The 27028-nt window shown below is 42.4% G+C and overlaps 1 protein-coding gene and 1 long non-coding RNA gene across 3 annotated transcripts in view; one reads left to right on the plus strand and one right to left on the minus strand.

The window, feature by feature from the left end:
* ADAM12 (ADAM metallopeptidase domain 12) overlaps positions 1-27028 on the minus strand; it is a 149110-nt gene that overhangs the window by 5521 nt on the left and 116561 nt on the right. The window contains exons 12-21 of the mRNA XM_015867592.3: positions 21074-21251; positions 16244-16333; positions 15515-15710; positions 8770-8878; positions 8449-8647; positions 6985-7062; positions 4900-5008; positions 2367-2502; positions 1605-1713; positions 1287-1469 (exon numbers count right to left, since the gene is read on the minus strand). Of these exons, the coding sequence (XP_015723078.2) occupies positions 1287-1469; positions 1605-1713; positions 2367-2502; positions 4900-5008; positions 6985-7062; positions 8449-8647; positions 8770-8878; positions 15515-15710; positions 16244-16333; positions 21074-21251 (1387 nt within the window). The remainder of the gene's footprint in view (positions 1-1286; positions 1470-1604; positions 1714-2366; positions 2503-4899; positions 5009-6984; positions 7063-8448; positions 8648-8769; positions 8879-15514; positions 15711-16243; positions 16334-21073; positions 21252-27028) is intronic.
* LOC107316295 (uncharacterized) lies at positions 5379-26693 on the plus strand. Of its 2 annotated transcripts, XR_014948803.1 has the most exons (3): positions 5379-5527; positions 6165-6290; positions 24070-26693. It is a non-coding gene; the product is annotated as an uncharacterized LOC107316295 (long non-coding RNA). The 2 variants fall into 2 exon arrangements; XR_014948802.1 differs by lacking the exon at positions 24070-26693 and having other exon boundaries at positions 6165-6710.

Raw genomic sequence — 27028 nt, forward strand, 5'->3', positions numbered from 1 at the left:
AGCTGCTAAGCTGTAAAGCTGCTTTTGCAGCTTCGGCTCTGTCAGACTTTGGTATTCTGCTTTGTGGGATGTGTAGGAGAGGGCATGTACATAGGGAGAGGAATTTAGTGACTGCATTTGCTGTGGCTGGCTGGGGCAGATGTCCTGTCACAATGAGAACCAGTTCCTGTTCCCTGGAAAGCCCTTTCTCTATCTGTCCTCTGCTAGCGAGGGCTGGCTTCTACAGTGCTAGATGAGGTGTTCTTATTAGCAAACCATTTGATTAAGGAATTGAAAAGCATTTGTACTTAGAATACCAATTTTAACCAATGTGAAATATGCAGTATTCTAAGAAATGCAAGGAAGCAAAAAGCAAAACTGTCAGAGCTAAAGACACAAACAACACCAACCAGTACCAGTCCAGATCTCCCATAAACCCCATTTTTGAAATAAGCAATATTATAAAATAAATGAATGACTAACAGGGTGGAAAAAGGAAGAAGAAAAGCTTGAATACCTTGAAAAAGATTAATAAACTGTCTCTACTTCTAAAAGTTGATTGAACACAAGTGATTCAATGTTCAGACATGCAAATTAAATTAAAACCTTCTACACTCTTTCTAGCTCTATAATGCCTGATTCCTTTCCTAAGAAACAGACTTGCTACAAATGTGACCAAAAGAGAGAAGTTAAAGACAAGGAAAGGGCAATGTGATATAGACAGCCGCACAGACAACTCCATCTACCCTGAACACTGCCTTGAGATGCATCTTATTACAAACCAACTCTCCTTAAACTTTGGACAGAAAGGTAGGTCTACATAGAATAAGTGTGGACAATCAGAAGTCTTTCTTTTGAGATCTGTGCTCTGTAATAACCCAACAAATCCCATGCCCTTTAGAAGAACTGAACTGCAAGCTAATATATATGTTTTGTTCCTGTGCAAGGAATTTGTCATTTGACTTCTGCAACTATATTATTACTTCTGTCACCTTCCTAACAGTCTGTATAGCTTCCCCTCCTGGTTAGGCAGGACAAGTCTGGCTGTGACACAGAACTTGTTTGTATTGCTGTGTCTTCCCAGTGGTGGAACGTTGGGATTGGTGCCTCCATTGGCAGAAACCAATATTGCCCTCCTAAGTACAATGGGATCTAAAGGCATTATTATTATCTGCACCCTATTCCTACACTGCAAAAAGTACAAAGAAAAGACTATGGTTAAAGGCAAATGGGAAAGATGAGAGAACTACTTCATTCCTATTCATTATATGTGAATATTCACACACTCAAAGGAAATCTGTGGTTACCTGGGACAGCCTGAGCGTGGGGTTGGCAGGAAGGGGCCTTTCAGGCCCAGCTTGGTGGCAAGGTGGCTGGGGAAGGGGCGGCAGGACACGCTGTGGGGTCTTTGGCTGTGGCACATGGTGTGTCTTCACTGGGTCACTGATGTCAACAATCTGATAGGGCAGCGGGCGCCTTGGGCCGTCTCTCTGCAGAAACAACCAACAGTTGTAAACACTGGGAGCTGATACAAGAATTACAGCTCTAAAAATCTGTGCTATTTATGACATATGTTACTTAGAAGTTATGAATCTCATTTAAGCGCTTACTTAAAGACGACTTACTTTTTGCATGTTTGTATTTTGTGGCTTCATGATGAGGTTTTTACTGAGAGATGCGGTACGAATGTGATTGGGCTTAGATGATCTAGAAGATCTCGCTGGGCTCACAGACCTGCAATACGAGCGTATATGTATTGAACACAACAGTCTGCTTCGTGGTGTTCTATTAAACAGCAATCTCTTTTCAGAATGAGATTTCACAAGGACTGGCTGACTTTTTACAGTAAACAAGGAAAGTAAAGATTCTCTAGCGCTCCTGCAAGAATAAAAATAAATATTGATTTTTTGGAAACCAGTAGTCTGTTAAATTAGCTTCTGCAATCTGTGGCAATGCAGCTTTGTAACGCCCAAGAGACTCTTCTAATGAATCTAGCATTTAAACAGTAATGACCTCAAATATGAAAGTATCGGCTCACTTGACTGAGCGTAGATAAAAGGCCATGCGATGTAATGAAACTGTTTGATGCAAATGGAAATAAATCTAGGTAAGACTTCCTTCAGTTCCAAATATTTTTGTCACATAAAAGAGGTGCACAGTCAAACCAAACCCCACATTATTAACAACAATCGGTGATGTTTAACTGAATCAGAAAAGCACTGCTGATGACACTGGGTGAATGTTTTTAAGGCTGGATCTGCGTAAAGCACAGACAGACCATTCTCAGATGAACACTGAGATGAGATTTGCTGTGCTCACAGTTATTTGCTACTCCTATTTTTAAAGATAATAATAACAGGGAGCATAATTACAGAAACCAATCATACCTTAATTTCTCTATTGTCGTCTTCTTACTTGTAAACAGCAGTCTCATGAGAGTCTTCCTTTTCAGATACATGACTGACCCAGCAAAGGTAAGGCACAGAATGGTGATCAACACTCCTACGGTTAAACTCTTATTATCTGCAACAAAACACAGCTTGTTAACTTCTACCAAGAACCATCTGTATTGAAATGTACCCTGTACTGCTGCGGCCCAGCCCTGGTGACTGCTGTTCCAGCTTGCTTTAAGCTGTGAAGTGCATTGCTGGGACCTAAGTGAGGCTTAGAAGAGATGCAGTCCCTGGCTGGATGACTTCCAGCTGGAAGCAAGCCTTGTTTTTAGGAAGAGGTAAACAGCAGCTCTGATACTGATGGATGATATCATACTGATATGATCGTCGCCTGGAGGAGGGGATGTTATGGTTCTGCAGGACTGCTGACCTAAAAGTGCACCCTCCCACAGCAAGAGATGCATCTTTAAACTTTGCTCTGGTAACCAGTCATCACTGTCTCCGCCTTATCCTGGTGGAATTTCGGCCAGCTGGCGCTCACCCTGCACCAGGGCAAGGAAACGCGGTCAGCAACAACGTGGGACCTGGTGGGTGTAAAGTGCTGCAGAGCAACGCATCCCCCACCATTTCTAGAAGATGGATAAAATTATTACATTTAGATTATGCAATTTAAATTAATTAGCTTCTCTACTTAGCAATTCAATATTTAAGGCTTCTCAATAAGAAAAATACTCGGTCAAACACCTGGGTTTACTCCGAGTCAGCTGGGAGAAATCAGTTACTACTAAATGCTAATGAGACCACGTGCTGCATTTGACGAAGATAAATGCATTTTATTGAGCTAATTCTTTAGTAATTTGATTTGGAGATGTGCAAACTACTCAGATCATCCCAACCACCCTGTCAGGAGCTCATATTGAAATCTAAATGTCAAGGGGTAGAGAATTAGGTCCTCTAGCAATTTCCGTATTAGTTTATTCCTGTATTATTAAATGCAGTGCTGTCTTTAGAGAAAAATGGTTAAAATACCACGCTGTGAAAACAGCTTTCTGTTAAATTGAAGCATTGCCTTCTAAAACACAAACTAAAAGATAACCTGTATTTGTCTTCAGTTAGCATTGCCTATGCAGCACGTTATTATAATGTATTTGTAGCTCCCTAGATGCTTTGATACAAGATAAGCTGAAAAGGGAATATAATGCTTTAGAGCAAATCTGAGCAGAAGAACATCTAACACATGGGTAGTCACACTTGTTCAGTGCCTGAGCACCGCTCCTTTGCTATCTTACCAGCTGGTAGGTATTAAAAGAAATACCTTTCAGCAGAGGAATCACAATGTGCTGCTTTGTCATGGAAATGACAGTGATGTCATAAATCCAACATTGCAATTCAGTGCAGGATCTGGCGTGGAGAGAATACAATCCATTTTGGTTTTGGACGGCATATATTCATGTGAAAATGGGCAGATCACTTTCCAGCAAGTCTGAGGTTATATATGGATATGTGAGCATGCTGCTGGCCCTGTCACTTGCTCAGACATAAATCAGAAATATCTCTATGGAAGTCACTAAAGTTACAGTACTGTGGAGAAAAATTGGCGAGTGATGATTATCAAATCCTATAAAACTGCACTACGTGTAGAAATAATTCCTTCCGAGGCCAGCCAGAGATGGAGGGAGATACTGATGCCAATGTTCTGCAGACTGAACAAGGGGAAGCTGAAATACAAATTACAGAACAATCACTTGTCCTATTGCTATCATATGGGAAGGGAATTTCTGCTTAACCTGCAGAAGCCTTCTACAAAATGTAGTTAAAGGCCGATACAATCACAAACCATCTTTGTTCCACAGTGCAGAAATATAGAAACAATAATGAAATCCTTCTAGAAGCACAGTATCGGGTATAGTTCTGATTCTTCCATGCACAGAAATGTTGCGTGTCTCATCTTTGCGGTCTGCAGCTGTCTGTAGGCACAAACCACAGCAGTGCTGTTCCATCCTGATGCCTTCAGGGGAATGTACCAAAGCACGGCACAGCTGTGGGTGAACCCAGGGCACAACAGTTCCCCAACCATGACAACAGGGCCCATGCATGGGAGCCAGCTCCCTGCTCTCGGCTTAGGCCAGTGCCATGTCCTGGTCATTTTGGGAAGGCTGGATGTGGCTCTGGGCAGCCTTGTCTGGTGGCTGGTGACCCTGCACATAGCAGGGTGTTGGAACTGGACGAGCACTGTGGACCTTTGCAACCCAGGCCATTCTGTGATTCTATGATCTAACTCAACTTGATCATACATCTTGAAAAAAGAAAAGATAAGACTCACCACGATACCGTGCCTTTAGTTAAGCAAGAGGAGTGACGCACTCAGCTGCCTTTGGCTTTGCTTCACCAGATTTGCAAGTTGCTACCAATGCACTTATTAAAAGCTGTTTTCCTGACTTCCCATCGCTCACTGCTCACAAGGTGACATTTTGCATTTTCATTCTTTATCTTGGAAGCAAGAGGTAAAGCGTGAATTATTACCCACCTGCTTGCCTGATGGGCCCACTGTCCACGCTGCCACCAAAGCCCGGCTTGTCGCAGTATGGGGGGGCCCAGTCAGCCTCACAGTGACAGTTCTTTTTGTTGTTGCAAACCTTCAAAAGAAAAGACAGACGGCCTAACATGAAAAGGATTCTGCTGTATAACTGGGAACAGCACTGGCCAACAGTGCCTCTTAATCAGCTGCTGACACATCTGAGCAAAATAAAGCTCATGACACAAAAGGGATGTACTGGTATTTTGCTCCTTGTCACAACTAGGATGGCACAAAGCGACTCCAAATACAAGGGGGAGGAAAAAAAACAGCGTTATTATTTATGTAGCAGGTAATAGTTTGAGTCGCATCAGCTGACAACTTCAATAACCACAATAAGGATAATCAGACACCTCTTAAATCTTATTCTCTCTTTGCCTCCAGCAGCAACATTATCTGTTTTCTAACTTCTGTTCCTTCTGCCTTCACAGGAAGAGGAGCTGCTCCGTGTTCTTAACACCATAAAGCTTTGTCAGCTCAACCTGATCCCTTCTATCCATCAAGGTCTCATGTCAGACCACACACTGATTTCTCTGCTGCTCAGACCCCAGCTCTGAGATGCAACAGTTGCTGGAAGAAGGTATGAAACCCAATGCAGGGCAGAGGAAACCCTCCCTTTGGTATCACATTTCCATGACCTATACAGACATATAGAATTACAGAATGATTGGAGTTGGAAGGGACTTCTAAAGGCCTGCAATTAATGGGGGAACCCACAGCTCCATCATGTGCTCAGAGCCCATCCCTTGACCTTGGGTGTCTGCAGGGATGGGCACCTCCACCTCTCTGAGCAGCCTGTGCAGTGCCTCGCCATCATTACAGTACAAAACCTCTTCCTTATATCCAATCTAATTCTCCCCTTCTTTAGTTTGAAACCATTTCTCCTTGTCCTGTCACAACAGACCCTGCTATGGGGCCTGTCCCCTTCTTTCTTTATGGCCCTTATGATCTGCTACCACCACGGGGAAAACACAACAGACAGATTTATAAGACACCACTTAGTTCATGGGAGCTCACGGATACGCATTTTCTGGCAAGGTCAGCTGGCAGGCTGTCAGAAAGACCATACTGGCTGCGTCTGCAGAGTATTAAACCATCATTCACATAGCTTAGCTTTGCTATGGTCATGCGAACTGCAAACAGAAATGATTTACTTTTCAAAAACAGCAAGATAGTTGAAAATATCATTTGTTAAGTATTTTGTTTTTAAATTACAGATCTACGGGAGTTCCCCTCCACAGTTCCACAAGGTCCTCTCTGGCTACTTGGGAGTCCCTGTAGGCTCTCCATCATGCAGGCATAAAGATGCCTCCCCCTAAGCCGATGGTTACCCCAGCATAATGGTAAGATGCAGCACCATCAATACTGCAGCTTTCAGAAGACTTTGCTCTTACGAGTTGATTTTTCACACTCTCTCACCACACCATTCAACTCATCAGTATGTTTTTACTTCAGTACTTTTGGAAATAGTTTCTTTCAAATATCTTAATTCAAATGCATATTTTAGCTTTGCTGGGCCCACATAGATGCTGTCCTTTTTGAAATGTTAATGGAAACTCTTCATGAAGGAAGGTTAGGCAAAATTTCTTTGAAGATGACAAAATTCCTTTTTTTTTTTTTTTTTTTTTATCACAGACTGTTAATTAAGAGCAAGATAATTACTAACTGATAAATAATCCTTTGTTAAATAAAAATAATTTCACTTCTATTAGTTCATATGAGGGACACTGAAAATTGAAATACATAAGAAAAAAGAACTGCAATGACTTTGACTGATGTATTATTATTTCCTGGAGACTTTCAAGGCAAGGCTGGATCAGACCTGGGCATCCTGGTCTAACTGTGGGTGTCCCTGTTCATCGCAGGGGAGCTGGACCAGATGACCTTTAAAGGTCCCTTCCAACTCTAAGGACTTTATGATTCTAGCCTATAATTACAAAGAATCATAGATCTCAAAGGCATTACATAAAATCATTTCTCATCCAGTGTTCACCGACACAAAAATAAAAGAGGGGGGAGGGTTCTTATAATGCTTACTCCACGTCCATGGCACTTTGTTGCACACTTATGCACACCAAAAACACTTGTATTCTGGCACCGGCGATTAAGGCAAATCTGCAAAGTAAGAAAAGAGGAATTTTACAAGGAGCAGAACTGCTGGTGGTCATCAAAGAAACCTTAAGGTTGGAAAAGACCACTAGGGATCCTCAAACCCAACCCCAGCCCACCCTACCATGCCCGCTGCCCACATTTTTTTTGCTTTCCAATCTGGAAAATGTTACTCTGTCAATACGGATGAAAACTAGGGCAAAGCAAGATTAGCATCACCAAAGCAGTCAGATGACTGATGAGGATGTCAGTAATGAGAAGTTATCCTACTTCAAACCATAAACAAAGAAGAAGTTAGGTCTGGAATGACTGCTACTATCCTATATCGACTTCAAGTAAAAAAGAATTAAAATAAAATAAAACAAAAATCACTTCACAGTTCTGTTCCTCTTTAACTGCAGCTCAGTTCAGTAGTACTAAAAGTCAGTCACAATAATTAGCATTAAGCAGGGAAAAAGTGTTGAGGGAGACGACAGGGATGCTTAATCAGGGCACTCATCCCCTGGGGAGAAGGAAAAAGTGGAAAAGAAATTAGAGTGAATTGGCATCAACATGAAGGCATGGAGAGAATATGGGCTGATTACAGCAGCATTCACCATTCAAGTATTCAGAGAGCAGCAGCACACAGAATTCTGATCACATAAAAATGGCTGCATTGCAAATGGTGCATCTTCAGCTTAGAAAACTCAAGAATACTTAAATTCACATTCTTAATCCATAATACAAATGCACTAATGTCCTCAGAGTAAAACATACAATTTCCTAAGTATTAGCCTGTGCATTCTATGGTGTGTATGTGTATGATTAGATAGATTAGAAAGATTAAATACTCATTAGTAAAACAGAATGGGGTGCTTTCCCAGCACTGAATTCTCTTTGAAAATAAGATCTGTAACAGACTGGCTTAGAAATGTTGTGTAAGGGTTGTTTTCCTGCAACAGAACTGGAGTTGCAGGAGGGATGCGCACTCGAAGCAGTGTGGTGCTCCAACGTTATTCAGAAGCAGTCAGAAACTCAATGGCTTGTTTGAATCTACCACAGATTATCAAAGCACTTTCTCCTCTTTGCCATTTGGGGTGAAGAAATGTTCTCAATTTCAATGGCTCCTGGACTCTAACTTAACTGGACAGATACTTGGGGCTGTCCTAACGAAAATCAGTTATAAAGTTAAGCAACTTGCAATGCATCTGTAAATCTGTAAGCCAGAAAAGCAGCCAGAAAAAGAGCATAATCATCTGATGCAATGAGAATGGGAGAAAAAAGAAGAGCCCACCAATTCTTTTGTGAAAAAGAAACATTAAAATGAAATCCCAAAGCAAAACTCTATCAATTTAGTACAGAATACTTGAGGCAGTGATGTTCTCCTTGTCCAAACGTATTTCAGGTCCTTACTTTTCCATCCTCACACTTGGTTCCTGACAGCACGAGACCAGGGTCAGGCATGTCATCCCCCAGGTACACGTGGGTGCCACGACACAGGATCTTGCCACCTTCCTGAAGAGGGATATTGGTTTCAATGGAAACAGCATTGGTACCAATTACGGGTCGATTGGCACCTCCTTGACACTGAATTTTGCCACATTTAGCATCTCTGAAGGAAAAAGACAAAACCAAACACCAGTTACATGTTTGTATTCTACATATTTGTAGAAGGCACGAACCCATTCCCACCACTATCACACCAGTTCCTGTGCTGGTGAGGAGAGTCCTTACCTGGGCTCACACTTGGCAAAGCTGCTCTTGGAGTCTTTGCCACAGTTGCCATATGGATCACCTGCAGAATTGACTCTCTCAAAGCAGATCCCAGGAGCGGGTTTGGCACCTGAAACAAAACCTAATCAGAACTTTCATCTCATACGAGGTGTTTTTAATAATTTTCTTTGAGCTCCACCGACGTTTTAGGGGAAGGAAGGATGTGATCTGCATGCTGATGAAGAGCAGCAGAGCCCTTGTGGTGGATCAGCATGCTAATGGAAGGGCCCGGACACGAGGCTTTTCCATGGCTCTTTGTCTCTCTTGGCAGTGCTGAGCAGCAGACAGTGCAGGACTGATTCTCTTTCTGAGTTTCTAGATGATGGCCCTCTAGTGAATCCTCCTAGGACACAAAAACTTTCAGCAAATGCCAAACCTAGTGAAGAAAGACACAGGCCAGCTGGGAAGCGAACTCCCTCTGTTTTACAGGAGTCCTTGTGATTCAAGCAACGGCCCAGAAGCTGAGGCCAATGGAAATAGTTGTCAAGAAAAGCCTTTTTAACCGCAGCTCAGAACAACAAGAAATCAGAAAACAAATCTAGTTGCTAACAAGAGTGCTATGTGGACTGCAAGGCCATAAAACCATGATGCTTGACATGCCAGCTCGAGCTGATGTGTTGGGAGGAGGAAGGAATCCATGCCTGAGAGGAAAGACCGACCTGAAGGGAGGATCCTTCCTGCCATGGTGGTAGAACTAGGAATTTGGGAATATATTTGGGAAGACAGGCAGCATCTGGTTCTTATCTATTGCAGCCCTTTGTAACAGAGACATATCCAAGCAGCAAAGGAACTTCCCTGATGGGAGTAGTACTGGAAATGTTTGTGCAGACAGATTACTCATCCCTACATTTCAGATGTCAAAAGGTGCCTATTAGACAACGTGCTCTAATCTCTTAAGCAGAGATTCTCCTGTCCATCTTTTACTTTTCCTATTTCCTCCCCCCACATTGTCACCAACTACGGGACATCTTCCTGGGAAGCATCCGTTCATGTATCTGAAATGTCTAAGAGGTGAAGGATCAAGGATCTATCTTCATGCTTTGACTGTGCAGTGTTTAATTAGTCCCTGCATTAGAATTCCATTCCTTTAACATGAACGGTAGCTTTTGTTTCCATCAAATAATTGCTGCTCTTTAATGCATTAGAGGGCCCTTGACTACCCTGTATTTTCTATCCATGAAATAATTCATTTCACAACTGGTTCATTGCCAAAAATTGCCATCTACTTCAATGCACAGATTTTCATCTGAGGAGCCCAAAGTGGTGAGGATGTACATATATTAGCTAAAAATCTTAACACTTATCTGCTGGATACATTTGGTACTTTTGATAGATCAGCCAAACTGAAGCAAGAACTAGCTGCAAATCTTGTGATAGCCTAAAGGGCTGAGAGAATACCATTGTCACAGTGCTCCCCAATCTTGAACAGAGGCAGAATTAATGTTCCATTTTCAGGCATTTTGAGGCAGGTGTGTGTGCCTGAAACTGAGGATGCAATATAGAATCCATTTAAAGCATCCTAAAGATCTCATTGCAGGAAGCTTAAAAAAAAGGGGGGGGTCCAATTCCTGAAGAACATACAAATATGGTTGTAAAACTCCCAGTTAGTGCGGCTCTTTTCACTAATAACTTGGAGATTAAAGCCTCAATTAATTATCTGCATTTCACAGTCAGAAGCTTGACTAATACTCCATACTGCCAAGCAGCAATCTAATGCTATTAAGGACAAAAATATTAACATGTGGAGAGGCTTAAGATGGCACCCTCTTTTCAGTCTGAGATTTGTACACACTGAAACTGGAAAACCCCAAAAGGAGGGCACACAAGGACCAGAATGTGAGCTGCTGCTTCCCCGGAGAGAAGGAGAAGAGCCTGAAATTCCTCGGAAGATTATTATCAAGCTTGCTGAGTTCTGAATTTTTCTCCAATCTGGAACTGTTAAAGGGACTCGCACAGGATTCTTTCACTTCTTTTCATTAGACCACAAGCAATACCCCAAAAAATATATCAACAAAAGCATCCAGACAAGGCACTGTGCGAAAAGCAGCAGCGAAATTTACATTTTCAGCATGTAGAAGCCTCCTCATCTTTCCAGGGCAGGCACATTAACTATTCAGCACGATGTGAACATTAACATGCGCATACACAACGCCAGCTTCAGAATGCAAAGGGAAGGAAAGAAAAATATGCTGTAAGTGAAAGCCCGAGTAAAACAAATTGCTTTTTTCCCTCCAACATCTGCAATGATTGACCTCCTCAGACCCACCTCACATCACCAAAGGAGTAAACCACTCATCTACCACAAGTGCTATGGGTCTCCTTTTACCTGGCTGGGATGAGCCACATGCTTTCAAAAGGGAAACACATACTCACAATCCTGCTTTTTGACTGTAAGAGACCAATAAAGTACTTATTAAAAATGGGGAAATATTGAGATTTTAAGGTATTTGCCTTCTCTTTCACCTGGCAAAACATTCGCGTGATGGAACACAGCCCACAGGAACAACACATCTGCAGCATCCTTGCAGAGCTCAGCCAGCAAGCTTGAACTCCAACCAATATTACTTGACAAGGAAATGGGCTTCATGGAGCACAAGGAAACGCTCCCCTGCCAGGCTGAGAGCAGTCTGGGTATGAAACACCTGGTACCCAATGATCAGCTGGGGCCTGGAAACAGAAGTCTAGCTTCAATTCAATTTCATCTCTATCAAATCAAAACACATGGCAGCTTGGGACTCAGGCGGCTGCTCCTTCTTCCTGACTGGTTTCTCACAATATTTGGACATAGTTATAAATGAAAACATAGACTGTAAGAAACTGAACAGATGGAGCTACCGAGTTAAAAGGAGAATTTCAGAGGATGCTTAAGGAAGAAAATTGTAATGTTGTGTTTCTGGAGGAAACCCATTTATCATGATTGCAGTACATAAACTGCAGCAGAAAGTCCCGTCTTTCTCTATTTCGCTGCCTCTATGGGCAAAGACAAAATGGTTTGCAAAAGATTTCCAGTGGATATTAAGTGCCTTGAACTTGATGAACAGAGTTTATTTCACTTTGCAGCTGATAATTACAGTATCACTGCACGGTAATGATGGTTCTGTTGGCCTTTGTACACCAAGCCTTATTCAGGGGATTAAATCAGTCATTTGAAACTGCAGCGGGTCAGAGCTTGGCACCTCAACTGTCATCCTAGAGACTTTTCTTCCCCTCCAAACGTGTGTATTGATGAGTGCACTCCTTCCACCATCAGATTTCATAAACAGAGATGTTCTGCTCTCTCGGAAGCGGTGCAGAAATGCTCTGTCATTTCGGATCAGTGCAAGACCTGCCGCAAGGAGCCAACATCATCTCCCAGAAAAGAAGAGAGAAAACTCCTGTGGTGCTGATTGCAAGAGTGGAGAAACACCATTTACCAGGCTGTAAGTGGAAACCGAGATGCAGACTCAGGTGCCAACACTGTCTTATTAAAAAACAAATTATACAGCGTGTATAGGTGAGGAGGGAAAGAAAACCTCACTCAGATGGGAGCTTTGTTACTCACAAGCACCGTGACCAACTGTATAAATAAATACAAGCGTAAAAACACAGCTCTGTGTGTCATGCGGTTTGCACCTGGATTCTATATCTCATTAAGTCTGTTTTACTGCACCAGTGACGCAAAGCAAACTTCCTCAAGCTCCCCTCGGCCTTTCTCTTCATCTTGGTGATCCCTGCTGTTAAGTCTGTGAAGAGTGAGATGGGGCTGAGCAGTTGCTTTTGCATTTAAGGAGGACGCGAGCTCTCACTATTCCCTGAGAATATGATTCCCTTTCCCGTCCCTACAAGCAAGCAAAGGCACTGCCATAAGTCTATGATGATCCAAACTGTTTGATTTCACTGGTTATACTAAAACACTGTAAAATCTGGATCTCGTTAAGTGAAAATCTGCATTCTTGCAAAGAAAAACAGCTACAGGTTGGTCAGTTAAGTGGGATGGGGAACCCATCTGTTCTGCTTATAGGGCTGTACTTGGAAAAAAATGCATAACTGACAGGCCTTTCTTACAAATATTGACAACAAAATTAAGATTGTTTCTGCCTAAACAAATGGCCATGTCTGCACAACAAATTTAAGCATGTTCTAATTATTAAGTCAATGCTGCCCCAAATCATTGCTTTTTTTGCCTCGTGGGGAAAAGCAGGAAAACACATGGAGAAACCCTTCCTTTTCTTTCCCCAACAATCACTTTCTTGTCCATGGAGAAAATGCCAAGAGTTTAACACTGCTAATCTCCTACTTCTTGGTAATCAATAATTTCTCTCTCTTAAAGAACTTAATCTGCGTTGCTGTTTGCTCCTTGAAAATGCCAGTGGACTACGAGACATTACAGAAATGCATTCTTGTTGATGCGTTGCTCACTTACGCCGCTACCAATGGGTCAGATCATTGCAATGCCAACATATAACAGGAAACAGGAAAGGTCAGGGCCTATCCTAGGTACCCTGAGCTCTCTGGCCTGTTGTAGATAGGGAGCAGCAAGAAGTTTTCCTCCATTTGAACTGAAATTATCTGCTGAAAGTAACAAAGAAACCTGATGAAATGCAAGTACTCCACCCTGGAAACAGATCCCTGCTGCTCAACCTAACGTGCGAGCTCCAACAAAGCTCATTATCTTACTTCAGTGCTAAAAAAATATCAAGGTTGATGTGCATCATTGGGCATCTGTAAGCCTATGAATAAAGAAAGATAAATAAGAGAACGCACCGATAAGGAATTCAATGTGCTGAATATAGTTTTAAGAAAAGTTATTGAATTTTGTCCTGCATGGCTTTTTCCAGCTGAGAAGAAGAAAAACAGAATGAACATTTTCTCCTTATGGTATGAAAATTTCCTTTAAGAACACACAACTGCTGTTTCATCTCCCATCTCCCCCTTTTCTCACTCTTTATCAGCTCCAGCTAAACAGAAGTGGGAGCGGGTGGGGATATTCACAGATAGTCAAACACAGGCCTTGTTTTTTTCACGTATAATCTAGTTTGCTTCAAGTTGGAAGGTTTGCTGACATGGTTTCTAATTCATACCTGCACCACTGAGGTCAGAAGTATGACTTTTCGTTAAGGTTCAGGCATTTGGTTGAAGTCTGTTGTGACCATTTGAGCTCTGCTCATAATAAAGTTGTTTTTCTCATAAGGACACCCCCCCACAGCCATGTCTGCTGAGGCTCCAGGCACGGCAGTGACTGCTCAGTAGTATTGAGAAGGAAGACAAGAAAGATCTGGGGGAGCCCAGGGGTGCTGGAGGACGTGCTTTGTTAGGAAACAGACCTGGCAAGAGAGCTGCAGTAATTCAGCTTCTGACCTTTAGCTGGATTTTTCTCAGCGGCTGAAATTACTAACAGTCCAACTGAGGAACTTTCCATGGCATGGGAAACTGGTTCACAAGGAAGTTTTGCTTCATACAAGAGAGAATGTCTCCGTATCCGGGGGAATACAAATCCCAGCATGACTCAGGCTGGAGGCTATAACTGTACATGCCTGTATCAGCTCTTATTACCTCTGTGACACGAGTGGGATTTGGGGGAGTACATCAGATGCACAGTTTGCTCCACGTAGGCAGTTTTAGTTATAAGCTGGAACTCTTGCTAGCATGCTCATGTGGATACAAGAGTGCTTTGTACCTCTCCTGCTTTCCTTATCTATGGCATCATCTCCTGAGATGCTGTAATGCACTTTTACAAGTTTGCAAATTGTCTGAGCTCTTACACAGATAACAGATAAATCCTTCATGGGCTTCTGATGGGGGCTCTGACTGAGGGAAATATCGGTGTGTCATTAATTAGACTGACACTTAAGTTTTGAAATAGAGCAAAATGCAGCAAGATACTGAACTGAAGGAGGTTAAAGGAACAGAAAATACTACTTTAAAAGAATCAAGCACTAAAGAGCTGAACTCTTTGGCAGTTCAGGGAGTGTTTTCCACCTGATAGAGAGGCTGAGTGAGATGCTGAAGATGTGACTTGTCCCCAGCAAGGCAGCAACAAAGCGCAGAGCTAATACTGGTGTGTCAGGACAGAGGAAGAAAGGTGAGCAGCTTTCCTGGCTACCTGCTCAGGATAATCCAAGTGCTCGCTGAATTAGATATGTGCAAAGAGTGAAATTCCATGGCAGATAAGACCTCTTTCTGCTTCAAAGCATCCTCTGCTAAGAGAATAGTTAGGGGGTAGGTTTACAGGGTGACACCAATAGACAGTGTGCACTCAGTGCCACAAGAAACCTGTGTTAATGTTAAGAGCTGAACTCTATTTTAGGAGGTCAGCAGACACGTATGTTCTACGGATGGAGCAATTCAGAGCACAGGTAGAAACTCACCTACTGACAAAGGATGTGGTTTCCACCTGTGTCAGGGGCATTCAGCACTTCAGGGGGTGAGACGAGGGCATGTCAAAGTCACTGAATGATTTGCCTCATCTCACCTGGCCACACGTGCTGGTGCTGCAGAATGAACCTACTTACTGCCTCTCTCTACCTCCTGCTGCAAAGAATGAACACGACTGCAAATCAAGGGGAAAATGAATCACAAACTGATTCCCTCATTGTTCAGTTCTCTGTTTCAGAGAAGAATAGGCACAGATTGGTTCTGTATCAAATTCCCCCAAATCCATTCATAATCACACACAACTTTTCCTCAAGTCTGCCTGATGAGCAGCACTCCTGGTGCTCAAACTCACCCTGGCCCCAGAGGGTGATGCACTGCTGCTCGTGGGTCTGGCAGATGCCGTTGTAGCAGTAGCCATCCACCCCATGGCACGCGTGCCCGTCGTGCAGGTAGACGTTAGCTGGGCAGTGAGGGCTGGCTCCGGTGCAGAACTCTGGCAGGTCGCAGGAATTGCTCGACTCTCTACAAGAAATCCCCGCTGGTTTTAACTGCAAAACAAACAAAACCTTGGCTGCTGTCACGTCAATCAATAGGAGCTGTGTGGTGGTGTAACCCATTGTAGCCATTGGCTCTGCATCAATTGACTGCAGTGGATGGTGAAAAGATTACTGGACAGGTTGCCCAAAGAAGCTGTGTTGCCCCATCCTTGGAGGTCCCCAGACTGGAACAGATATTTAAGGTCACTTCCAACCTAAGCCATTCTGTCATTCATACAGCAGCACTGAACCTCCCCACCCCCAGCTCACAGAGACCAACACCCATGTAAGCATGAAAAGCACCGACGTATAGAAGTTCATGAAAAAGAGGTGACCACAAGTAGCACAGGCCTCCTTAGAGAAGTCTGTTGCTCTGCCCTTTATAAGAGTTTGATGTGTTTTTTCAAACTGCTTAGAAGAAATGTAAATGTCTTAATGGTTAATGGCATAATTTGTTGGTTCTGCACCCTTGCTTACTAGTCTGCAGCTGAGAAGGTTATGACATTTTGCCTCCCCCACACCAGTGACCATTTCCATCAGCTCACCTTGCAGTCTTCGCAGCACAGTCCATGTGCGCACACTGCTCCTGGCCTCAAAGTGCAGGTAGTTGCATTGCAGCACCGGTTTGTACATTCCTGGATGGGGATAAATTGAAAGCAGACAACTTTCAATTGCAATGAGCTGTAAATCAAGAGAGGCTGCTTATCTCTGAGAGGTGCAATAGCCCTGCCAAGAAAAGTTAGCCATGAATTCATGAATTATGCATGAAGTTCAAGAACCTGATTCAAGCAGCCTCGTCTGTCCTTAGATCCTACAACTGCAGTAATTGTAGTAAAACCAGAGAAGACATTGAAGAAGTCTGGTTTATCCTAGCTATGGATGTAGTCCCAAATATCACAAACAACACAAGTATGCTGCTACCAATCCCTGCCCAGTAATATGGCATTTTACTTCCAGGAAACCAGTGGAATGAATTCATTGCCTTCAGGGCCTGAGGATCCCAACACTGAGCATCAACACTGCAGCTCTCTGCGCTGTGCTATTTGCTCAGCACATTTTTTGTCTTGTGTGGAAGCTGATGTCTGCCACAAAGAAAGACAATGACACCACTCCACGTAATCTCCTCTTGGGGGAATCCAGTAACAGAGCTTGGAGAGAAATATGAATTCCATTATTATGGTTACATCCCAATTTCACACTTCTGGATTAGACAGTTGCACATGGGCTTTTACAGGCCTCATTGTCAGTAGAACAACCTAATAAGAAGTTTCAGTAAATAATGGAGCTGCTTTTCCAAGCTGATACTCACAAGCTGCATCAGCTGTGCTGGAATCTCAGCTCTCTAACAAAAATAGCAGCAGATAAAATTGCTCTTCAGCTGTGTTAAGTTGATTCGACTTAACAAGGGATCACTAACAATACAGGGAACGCAAGAGAAAATAAATGGGTGAGAATGATGTTCACAGCTCAAGTACTTTCTTGACTTTTTCAAAGCTTTCCAGCTGGAAGATGGGGTTACTGCTGCACTCCCAAATAACCAGTGAAATAATTCTCAGCCTTTCCCTGTTTTCTGCCTGAATATACAAAGATATCTGCGCTGCTCTGAAGCAGCACAACAACTTCCTGCACCTATTTTTGATCACGCTGGAAGGCAGCAGGCTACGCAAATATTTCTGTGCAGCTGCTGTATTTCAGAAGGAATGTTCCTCTGCACAGAAGCACGTCTTATAAATTCATCTCAACGGCAATCTGAGAAAAGCAGAGTGGAGGAAAGCAATGTCAATCCAATTAAAGTGCTTCTGAAAGAGTCAGCTCCTGCACCCCACCATCAGGCGGTCCACAGAGCAGCCCAAGGAAAGCAATTGGCATTCCACAGACAGCGTGGGATAAAGACACTGTTTCTTTCAATGATGTTACTGCAGCCTTTCAGATTTCCAATTGCTCTCTCACTTATTACTCATTGCAGGGGATGAGCTTGGTAAATAGTTTTTGTACCTAGGCTATTAAATTGTCAGGGATGGTTTTAACACAAACAAGCAGAAAACATTCAGGTTTCTGGAGGCTGGAAGAGAAATGGGAGCCCACAAGCTGAAACTACTGCCCTCAAGTAGTCCATTATTATCAGTCATTGTTAGTAACAGCAGCAGTGAAGGGAGGTGGGTTTCTTGGCGTAGGTCTCCTCAAACAGACAAAACCAACAACTGTCCTGGCGTCCCCTAGAGCGGCTTTGGACAGGATATCCTGATTTCACCCCACACATCAGGCCAGACATTGTCATCCCCTGACAACAGCCACCAGAAAATGCTCACAGACAACCATATAAACACAGATGTGTGATGCCTCCCCCATCTCCTGGGCTCACTTGGATCCTCACGCATTTTTAGCACCTGCAACATTTGGTGGGAAGGAACTCACAAGTAGGTGACAGTCTGGGGAGCAGCTCCTTCTGCTTGTCTGCAACCTGACATTTGCTAACTTCATTTGCACAGTTGTTGCCAGAGGCAATCGCTCCCTATTCATTCTTCCCAACTCATTCATGATTTTATCAGCTTCTGTCAAATATTCCTTTATTTTCTACCTTTCCAGCCAGACAGCTCCCAAAAATTTGAACATCTTTGTTGCTTTTCTTTCAGTCTTTTCATTCTGCTTCATCCTTATTGAAAGCATGGGGAGGTAGGAAAAAACTGTACATGCAGTTTCAGCCCACAACACGCTGTAGATTTATAGCGGCCTACCGGTGCTTTGTTTTGCTTTCCTATTTCTTCCCTAGTAATTTCTAACAGCCTATTTACCCTTCAGACTGCTCGTGAGCACTGAGCTGACATTTTCATGAGACTATTTATTGCAATAAGAAGTCTTGTTCCTCTACGGTCAGAGTCAGTTCAGAGTCCATCATCCTATATGTGATGTTTGGATTACGCATCACTCTGCACTGAATCCCATTTGTCACCTCAATGCCCAGTCAAGCTGTCTCAGAAGGTTCTCCTGCAGTTCTTCACAGCCAGCTCTCAGCTCTACCATCCTTGCTAATATCATCAACGAGTTCAAGGCCATTCCTCTTCCCAAGCTGTTTACCAATATGACAAACTGTGTAGTCTTCCAGGACACATCTCATGGACACATCACTGTAGATCTCCTTCAACTGCTGAAACTGATTATTTATATGTGCCCAGTATTTCCTTTCCTTTAACCCATTTTTGCCCAAATCCTAAGGATGCTTAGTCTTCCATTGAGGCTTTGCTCTAAAGCTCCTTTGAAGTTCCAGCAGGCTGTAATAGCTGGATTTTCCCTTCTCACCAACTTGTTAAGTTATTCAGAGCACTGTGATAAGGTTGTAAAGCAGGACATCCTGGCACAAAAGCTTTGTCGACTCTTCCCTGGCATGTCACAGCTACTCAGACAGCAGCTCTTTATTACATTTGCCAGTAATTTGTTTGGAACTGACTTCTCATTTACTGATTTGCAGTTTCCTGACGTCCCTTGCAGCTTGTTATAAAATTAGCCACATTGGTCACCTCTGATTTCTCAGGGACCAAGGATATAGATGTATATAAAGATAGACAGATGCAGATACTTGCTTTCCTCTGTCTTTGCAGTCATACTCTGCATTAATTCTCCTTCCACTGGAGCACATTGGATGTTTTTGGTACTATAATCCAAAGCTAGGTTGGCAAGATCATCCCTTGGTCAAGGCTCTTGGCCTTGTGGCGGGCATGCCAACACCCAATATACTCAACAAGATGCCTGCTGAGTACAATCAGTTGCATCAGTACCTGATGCATGAGGTCACAGTGTGAGTAGAGGTGACCAGAAAATCCCTTCAGCATTTTCAGGGTTGTCCAAAGGGTGAGAGCTGTGCTACAGTCATGGCTCTCCACCCTTACGAGCACACTGCTGTCCTGCTGATGTTTTGCCTGGGGAATATAGCAAAGCTGTTGTTTGCTTGGCAAATAATACACTTCAACACCTCACCAAAATCCCAAGGGTAAAACATCCTCCTTTGGGAAGTATTCTTACCAACCACCTATACCTACATCTTCAGATACACTTAATTCCGAACAATGAGAAAACACAGCTACCATGCCATCGTACAGCTTCCCATGCCATAAGTACTGCACTGCTGTTGACAAAACTCAGCTGATATAAACGACCGGATAGTGAATTATTAAACGCTCTGGTGGTTTTTCGGCACAACTCAATTTATAGCAGTAAAACCCAAATTAATTTAATTGGGCTCAAGGTGCAGTTTTCCAATATAACTAAGAGAGAAAATCACAGAAAGAAGAGGCAAATCAAGTCAGTGCTTGCTGACATTAACTGACTTTGACTTGGAAAGGTATCGCTATCATTCAAAACTGAAAATGAGAAAGATAACTGGGTTAGAAAGACATTTGCAAGCTGCTTGCACTCTATTGACTTTAAACTAGAAGATAAGCCTGTTTCCTCCAACCTTGTTACCCTGAAGAATGAGTGAACTGTCAGGAAATCCTTATGGCTTGTGTAAATCCAATACACTGTATAGACAGGATACAGCAATACCTTGCTGTTTTAACTGCCCCAATCTATTTTGTCTGTGGAGCCATATTTATCACAGGAAACAAATCCCTCATCTACTGATGTATTTAATTCAGATAATCTAGGAAAAGTTCAATACAGCCAATGAATGTGGGAAGCCAGAGGGATATGAATGCATGCTTATGTATTATTTGACCCCCTGACTTTGCCTATCTCCTCCTGATCTGAGCAGTTGTCTGACACACTCACTAAACTAAATAAAATGATCTCTGAAGTAGTAGCAATCTTTCTGGGAGACACTAAAGGCTATTTTGTTAGCGGGGTAATTGTCTAATAGCAAAGAAAAATCTCATAGCAGAAGAAGGAATGGTATTGTACCTAAAACCTGAAGCTAACCACAACAAAAGAACACCTAAGCAATGTTAATTAAGTGGCTTCCCACGTATAGAAGTAAAACTGCTATTAACGTATGGCATCCTGAGAAATCTAAGCAATGTTAACAAATTAATTTTGGATTTATCTTATTAGCTAGTACGGAATGGCATTTCTGTTATTAGGAACATGACAGTTGCCCATAGCTGGTCTGCTGGACAGACCATAAGAGACTTTGTTCCACAATGCCAAACTGAGCCATTAAATTAACGCCCTGTCTGACCTTCAGCAAGAAGCCAAACAGAAACTCCCTGCATTGCTGAGGCTTAAGCTTATAGATAAGATAGAAAGTGGAGAAGGGGAAGTTCTGTTTCAAACCAAGTGGCCTTAGACACATCAAACCAACTCTAGAACTTAACCATTAACATTAACCATTGTTAAATCCCCACGGACAGGAGGTGAGTCGTAACTCTCAGGCAGTGTCTTACATCAGGCTCCCCACAGTCGCACTCCTCTCCATCTTCCACGTAGCCATTCCCACACTTCTGTCCACCAAAGGACTCCTTGACTTCAGGCAAGTTAAACAGACACATCCCCACTCCTTTCTCCAGGCTGTTTTCCAGGTCCTTTCTACTGCAGCTGCTGAACACCATGGGAAACGGATAGCTGGAAGAAAAATACATGAAAAGAATTATAAAAAAGAAGTATTATCAGAAGAAAACATCTCTTCCCAAACCGGTGACCTTTCGTCACATCTGTGCACATACAAGAAGATGGCACTCAAATTTTTAACACTTTAACACTGCACTGAGACACAGCGTTGCACTGCGTGTCGATAGCAATTTCTGACTGTAAGGAGATGACTGGAAAGGAGTGGGAGCTTTCATATTTGGGATTCCTTCTCCCACTTCTGCATGTGTAACTACAGAGCAAATTCTGATCAAGATCCCAAAGGAGTGCTGGGTTTGCAAGGTGGATTCTATTATTCAGAGGACTGCAAAACATCCTAAGCTTTCTTGGAAAATTTAACATCAGATGATGTGTTCATTCACCTCTCTTGGCAGCATGGCAAACTTCCTGTGCTATATCAGGAAAAAGAAAACAAAACAGGGAAAACATCACGTTATTTGACTAGAACCTGCACCTGTAAGTCCAGCTTAGAAACCGCGTCATTAAAGCAAATGCAATTCTTATTTTAAATCTGGATGACTCTAAAGACTACTGAAAATCCTCCTGTTATGATTTCACATTGCTGGGAGCAGAATTTGGCCCTGCTGTCCCGGCACATTGAGCCTGCGATTTATTTTGGAAGTCTCATTTGCAAAATGATTCAGTGCAGTAAAACATCTCCAAATACTCTGCATTGTTCTGCTGGAGAACTTTACTCCCTTCTCATTCATGAACAATTGCAGTTGGAGTTGAGGAAGTGAGACAAGTAGCACCAGGGTCCAGCCATCAATATCATATCCTAAAGAAATCTGCCATGCCCTCTCTGCACTGAGCTGTGCACACAATTACACTGAACCTGGATCACCACCAAGCAGAAAAACAGCTTTCAAGCTGCCTTATCTCCCCTAAGACCCAAGACCTTCCTCACTGCTGCTCCAGAGCCAAGCAGTAATTTAACATTACAGGAGCACAGGGAGACAACCTGCTAATGACTGGACTTTATTCACTAAACGCTTTGTATCAATCATGTATTATTAAGGACAGGGCATAAGCCTTGCCAACAAGCCAGATAACAGATGGAAGTTCAGCACTGCTGAGCTTCAGACTTCGATGAATCAACTGTTATTTCTAATATTCCAAAATGAAACGCTTGCTTCATGGATGGTGATGCTGATCACTATTAAAAAGGGATAACTCCTATTACAAAAAGAAACGCTCAACAATTTCAGGCATGATACAGCTTACGGAGATGGATGCACACTACTGTCAAACACTGACACAAACTCAAGAACCACCAACATGCCTAAGTGATTAATCCTGAACAAAGCATACAAGTGCTCGATCAGACTTGATCCTCATATCAAAGTGCGAAGAAATGAATATTGCATCATCCAGACAACTTCCTTCACCTCAGCAGAACAGATTTACTTTGATATCCAGAGATGAACACAGGGAGACGTACAGACCTTACACTGTCTGAAGTCAATTCAGGAATACAAATAATGCATTTTGCCCTGTGCCAGATGTCTGAGCCACATGCGGGTCATGAGAACAGCTTGCTGGTCAAAACCATCAGTATATTAGGGCTGCTCCTTTGTACCCATGAATGTTCAGGGTCATTTGCATGAATGTGAGATGTGCCTGTCCATCAGGGGGGAATAGAATCCCGACTCTTAACCAGAGGTGAAATAATGTCATCGTTAATGAATGAGGTTTCTGTTTCCCCTCAAAGGAACTTCAAGCTGTTTCCTATTTTGAACTAAGAGATCCATTCATCTTCTGGCTTTTCCTGCTCTTGACACTGATTTCCTCAGCTGACATCAGTGCAGCACATGTTACTTGATGAAATTTTCTGAATATCTTTTCTTTACTGAGTAAGCTCAAAATAATACAAGGTAAAAAACAGAGAGGAGCCCAACAAGTGGAAACAGAGGGTCAGTGAAAGGTAAATATAGCGCAAGACAAGATACCACATCAATGGATGCCACTTGGTATTTCACTGGAAACATTATTGGTATTTAATACCATGATATGACACACAACTATGCTTCTTTTTTTAAGCTGGTTCATCAGGAGCGTGCAGATTCTAGTAGATGGGAAGGGTTATCAGATGTTGGTAGCATTAGGCGTGCCATTTAAATGAATCTAGAGTTTATGAAAAATGATGAAGAATCACATAAAGGACATTCATCCTCTAAAAAGTGCCTATGCAACCTTCTGAATAAGCTTCAGACCTCATCTGGAAGGACCGGCCATTATCACTCACTCACAACACTTCTTTCTACAGACCCATATTACTGCTCTGAACTGAAATTAAATAGCAATTTAGTCCAACCTATTCCTACTCCGATATCTTGAATACAGTAAGAAAAAAAGTCACTATAGAGTCTTTCTACCCCTATTGAACCTGTAGAATTCCTCAGTGTCTCCTCAGTGCTTCAAAGATGCATGTAATATCAAGCAATGTCTGTCCTAGTTCCCAGCAAAAACAGCTCTGACTGCTCCTGCAAATGAGAGATTCACAGGGGTAAAATGATGGCTGGTAATTGATTCCTTTATAAACAGAGTCTGGTCTTGTCCCACTCATTTATATTTTGAGCACTCAAGCCATTCAAACGCCAGCTTTCTCTATCTACTTTTGCATTTAGCCTGTATTAGATGGCTCCTTTCATTAACTAAGTGAAGCAGCATCATCACGGGAAGTGTCAAGTCCCTTTTAAGAAAAGAGAATTCTTTGTATTAGCACTGCATTGCCCAGCACAGTTCCTTTTTTTGCATGAGCTCTAAAAGTTCATCTCCATCATCTCCTTTTCAGAGGCATTCCCCCTCCTAATGGACTGAAGAACAAGAGAGTACAAGCGCAGAAAAAGACAGAATCACTGCCCCAGAAAATTACAGTTTTCAGAGATAAGACAGCCACAGCATTCAGGAGGAAGACAGTGGCTGCTGATTGATGTATGGTAGCACAGTAGGTCAGCTACAGCCCTGGCACAGGTCCTGCTGAGGAGCAGTGTTTGTCATCGCTGTCAGTGTCATTCCTATCTCTAGCTTGAACACAACAGGAGTGGCACTGACTCGTGCTGGAGCAGATTCCTGCTCCAACCTAAAAATCCCACTACAGGACTACAGAAAAACCTCGGGAAAGCCATCAGAAGTGGGACCCCCCCTTTGCTCTCCTAAACTTCTGGATGTCCATCTACACCTACTGGTGCCTGAACATTTCACACCTTGGGTCTGCTTCCTCCACGTTCCTCTACCATCAAACAAAAGACCCTTTGGGCCACATTTTGCTGCTTCTCAAGAACCACTGGAGCAGCATCTCCATCAATACTTCTGGCAATTCTCTGTGTATTGCACAGCTGTGGGCTCACTATGTCTTGGAAATGAACATAATGATTGCTATGAATATTGGTATCCTATCCAATCTCAGATGATTTTCTTATTCAAGAACAGTAGGGCATTTATAAAGTAACTTCTCTCCAAAATGTTGGTGTATACATATATATATACACACACATATTATACAAATGCATACATTATATATCTATTTATAGGGCTCATTCATTCCAGTTCATAGCACAATCTGATTATTCAGCATTATAGCAATGTTTATACAGAGCCTTTTACCTAAGGCCCTGAAGTGTTTTACAATTATTCACTCAATTAAAATGCACAACAGCCCCAAAGAGCTCTATTAAGTACCACTGGGCCCTTCTTCCCTGAGGTAATATGATAATTGGAGATTATATTAATTTTAAAAGGGCATTCTGATTTTCCTGCACACTCCTCTTGAAATCACTGTTGACTCACTAATGTCCAAAGGTGCAGAAAAATGGGACTTGGATTTGTCCAGAAAGATAGAAAAATCATGCCTGAGAGGCTCTGCTTGGAACAGCTCAGGCATCAGCAATGTTTTTGTAAGCATGAAGGTGCTCAAAGACAAGAGCTCCAGCCCCGAGTCAGAAATTTCACTAGTCAAGCACCTGAATTTCCAACATTCTTCATGATAACTCCATGTCTTAAATGAATACCTCTGTGTCACCCATCGGCCCCAGGACTCCTTGAGATACACAGCTGCAATGATCCCGTTTCTTCTCTTAAGCAAGGGCCCACATCAACAACAATGCTCAGTCGAGAAGGGGGAGGCTTTCACCTTCCTATTGAATACAAACCTCTGGGCTCTACAGAGTGAATTCAGAACCAATGTGTCAGTTTCCTATTGCAAACCCCAGTTTTACCTATGAAACTAAACCCAACTTTTTAAACTTAAAATATAGAGATAGTTTTGCTTCTGTTAATTCACGTACAACTGATTTTTTGTACCAACACACTGTCAGCAGCAGAGAAAGTGAAACAAAAGTTACACTCTAAGAAGGCAGAAACTAAAGAGAAAGCAGTGGTTTCAGACCCACTGAGGTGTTGATCTCAAGGAGCCATGACAATTTGCCAGCCTCCTCCATCTCCTGATCTAATTGACATAATTGTTTCCCACACAAAGGCTTCCTCTTTGGTTTTAACCTTCTAGACACAATTATTGCTCTCCATCTCTTGAAAACAACTTTTCAGGTCTCCTAAGAGATATGAGCCTAGTAGAACAAAACGGAATTTGCTATTAGATGACATTTTAGATGCTTCAGCTGTTCTATGCCGTGTCTTACGTTAATGAATTAGTAATCATAGAGAACCTCACTGAACAGGGTATTGAGCAAGAGATAAGTCCTGTTTCCTTTGATATTGAAATAGGTTTTCAAATGCTGTAGATCTCTCAGTGTATAAAGTTCTGTCATTTCCCACTATTTCATACCCCTCACGTTTCAGCTGCAATTGTTTAAAATCAGGCAACTGCCACAGAATGGAGGTCGTGTTAATCTATTATTTAAATAGTGGCCTCGTCTGTAAGTACTTTTGAGGGAGAAAGCCACATAGTTTTAAAGCAGATCTCAAGCACATTGAAGCCAAACAAGATCCTAACAGTAGCTGCAGATTCCCTCCCTGAAAAAAGGAATTCTGCAAAAAGCAATTTTATTTTAATCTACATAAAGTATTGAAGGAGGAAGTTTGCTTCAAAAGAAATTAGATGTCTGGCAACTCATGCTTCTTTTTTTCCTAGCCTATTTTTCACTATATAGCTCCTCTTTTATAGTTTTAATCCCTAAAGCATCAATAAAGTAGAGCAAAGAATTGGGCCATGTAGCTATACATGACATCAAAGCTCTTGCTGTCTGAGTTCATGGTCAGTGATTTAAAAGCAAGCCTGGATCTCTCCCACAGCTGCTGTCATGTTCACTCTACGGTAGTTTTTACACTTCCAATAAATAACCATGAACGTCACACCAGTGATTACATTAATTGATATGTAGTGGCAATTGCCTGTTGTGCTGCAATGAAATTGCCTTGGTTATTGAAATAAAGTCTTTCCAAATAAATGTTTAAGCTTGACTCACAAATGCTTTGGGCTCATTGTCATTTAGCCTTGGGAATAATGCAGATTTCCAGACTTCATTCAAGCAATATTACTTCAGATGCCCAGACAGGACTGTCAGCCCCAGCTGAGATTTGACCTCTCCCATTAAACCGAAGGTGAAAATTTAACTCCCTGAAATACTTGGAAAGGCAGATTTATAGTATTGAATGTGGGACTTCAGGGCAGAAGGCAGTGGTGAAACAAATGGCTGAATGGTCCAGAAAAAACCCCCACTTTCTGCAAAGGAACAAGACTTAATGGTTTTATACAGTATACACTGTCATGGCCTGATATTTCTGCAGCCACAAAA

The sequence above is a fragment of the Coturnix japonica genome, chromosome 8 (genome assembly GCF_054131305.1).
Source record: "Coturnix japonica strain WE chromosome 8, WE-NBRP24, whole genome shotgun sequence".
Classification (NCBI taxonomy): domain Eukaryota; kingdom Metazoa; phylum Chordata; class Aves; order Galliformes; family Phasianidae; genus Coturnix; species Coturnix japonica.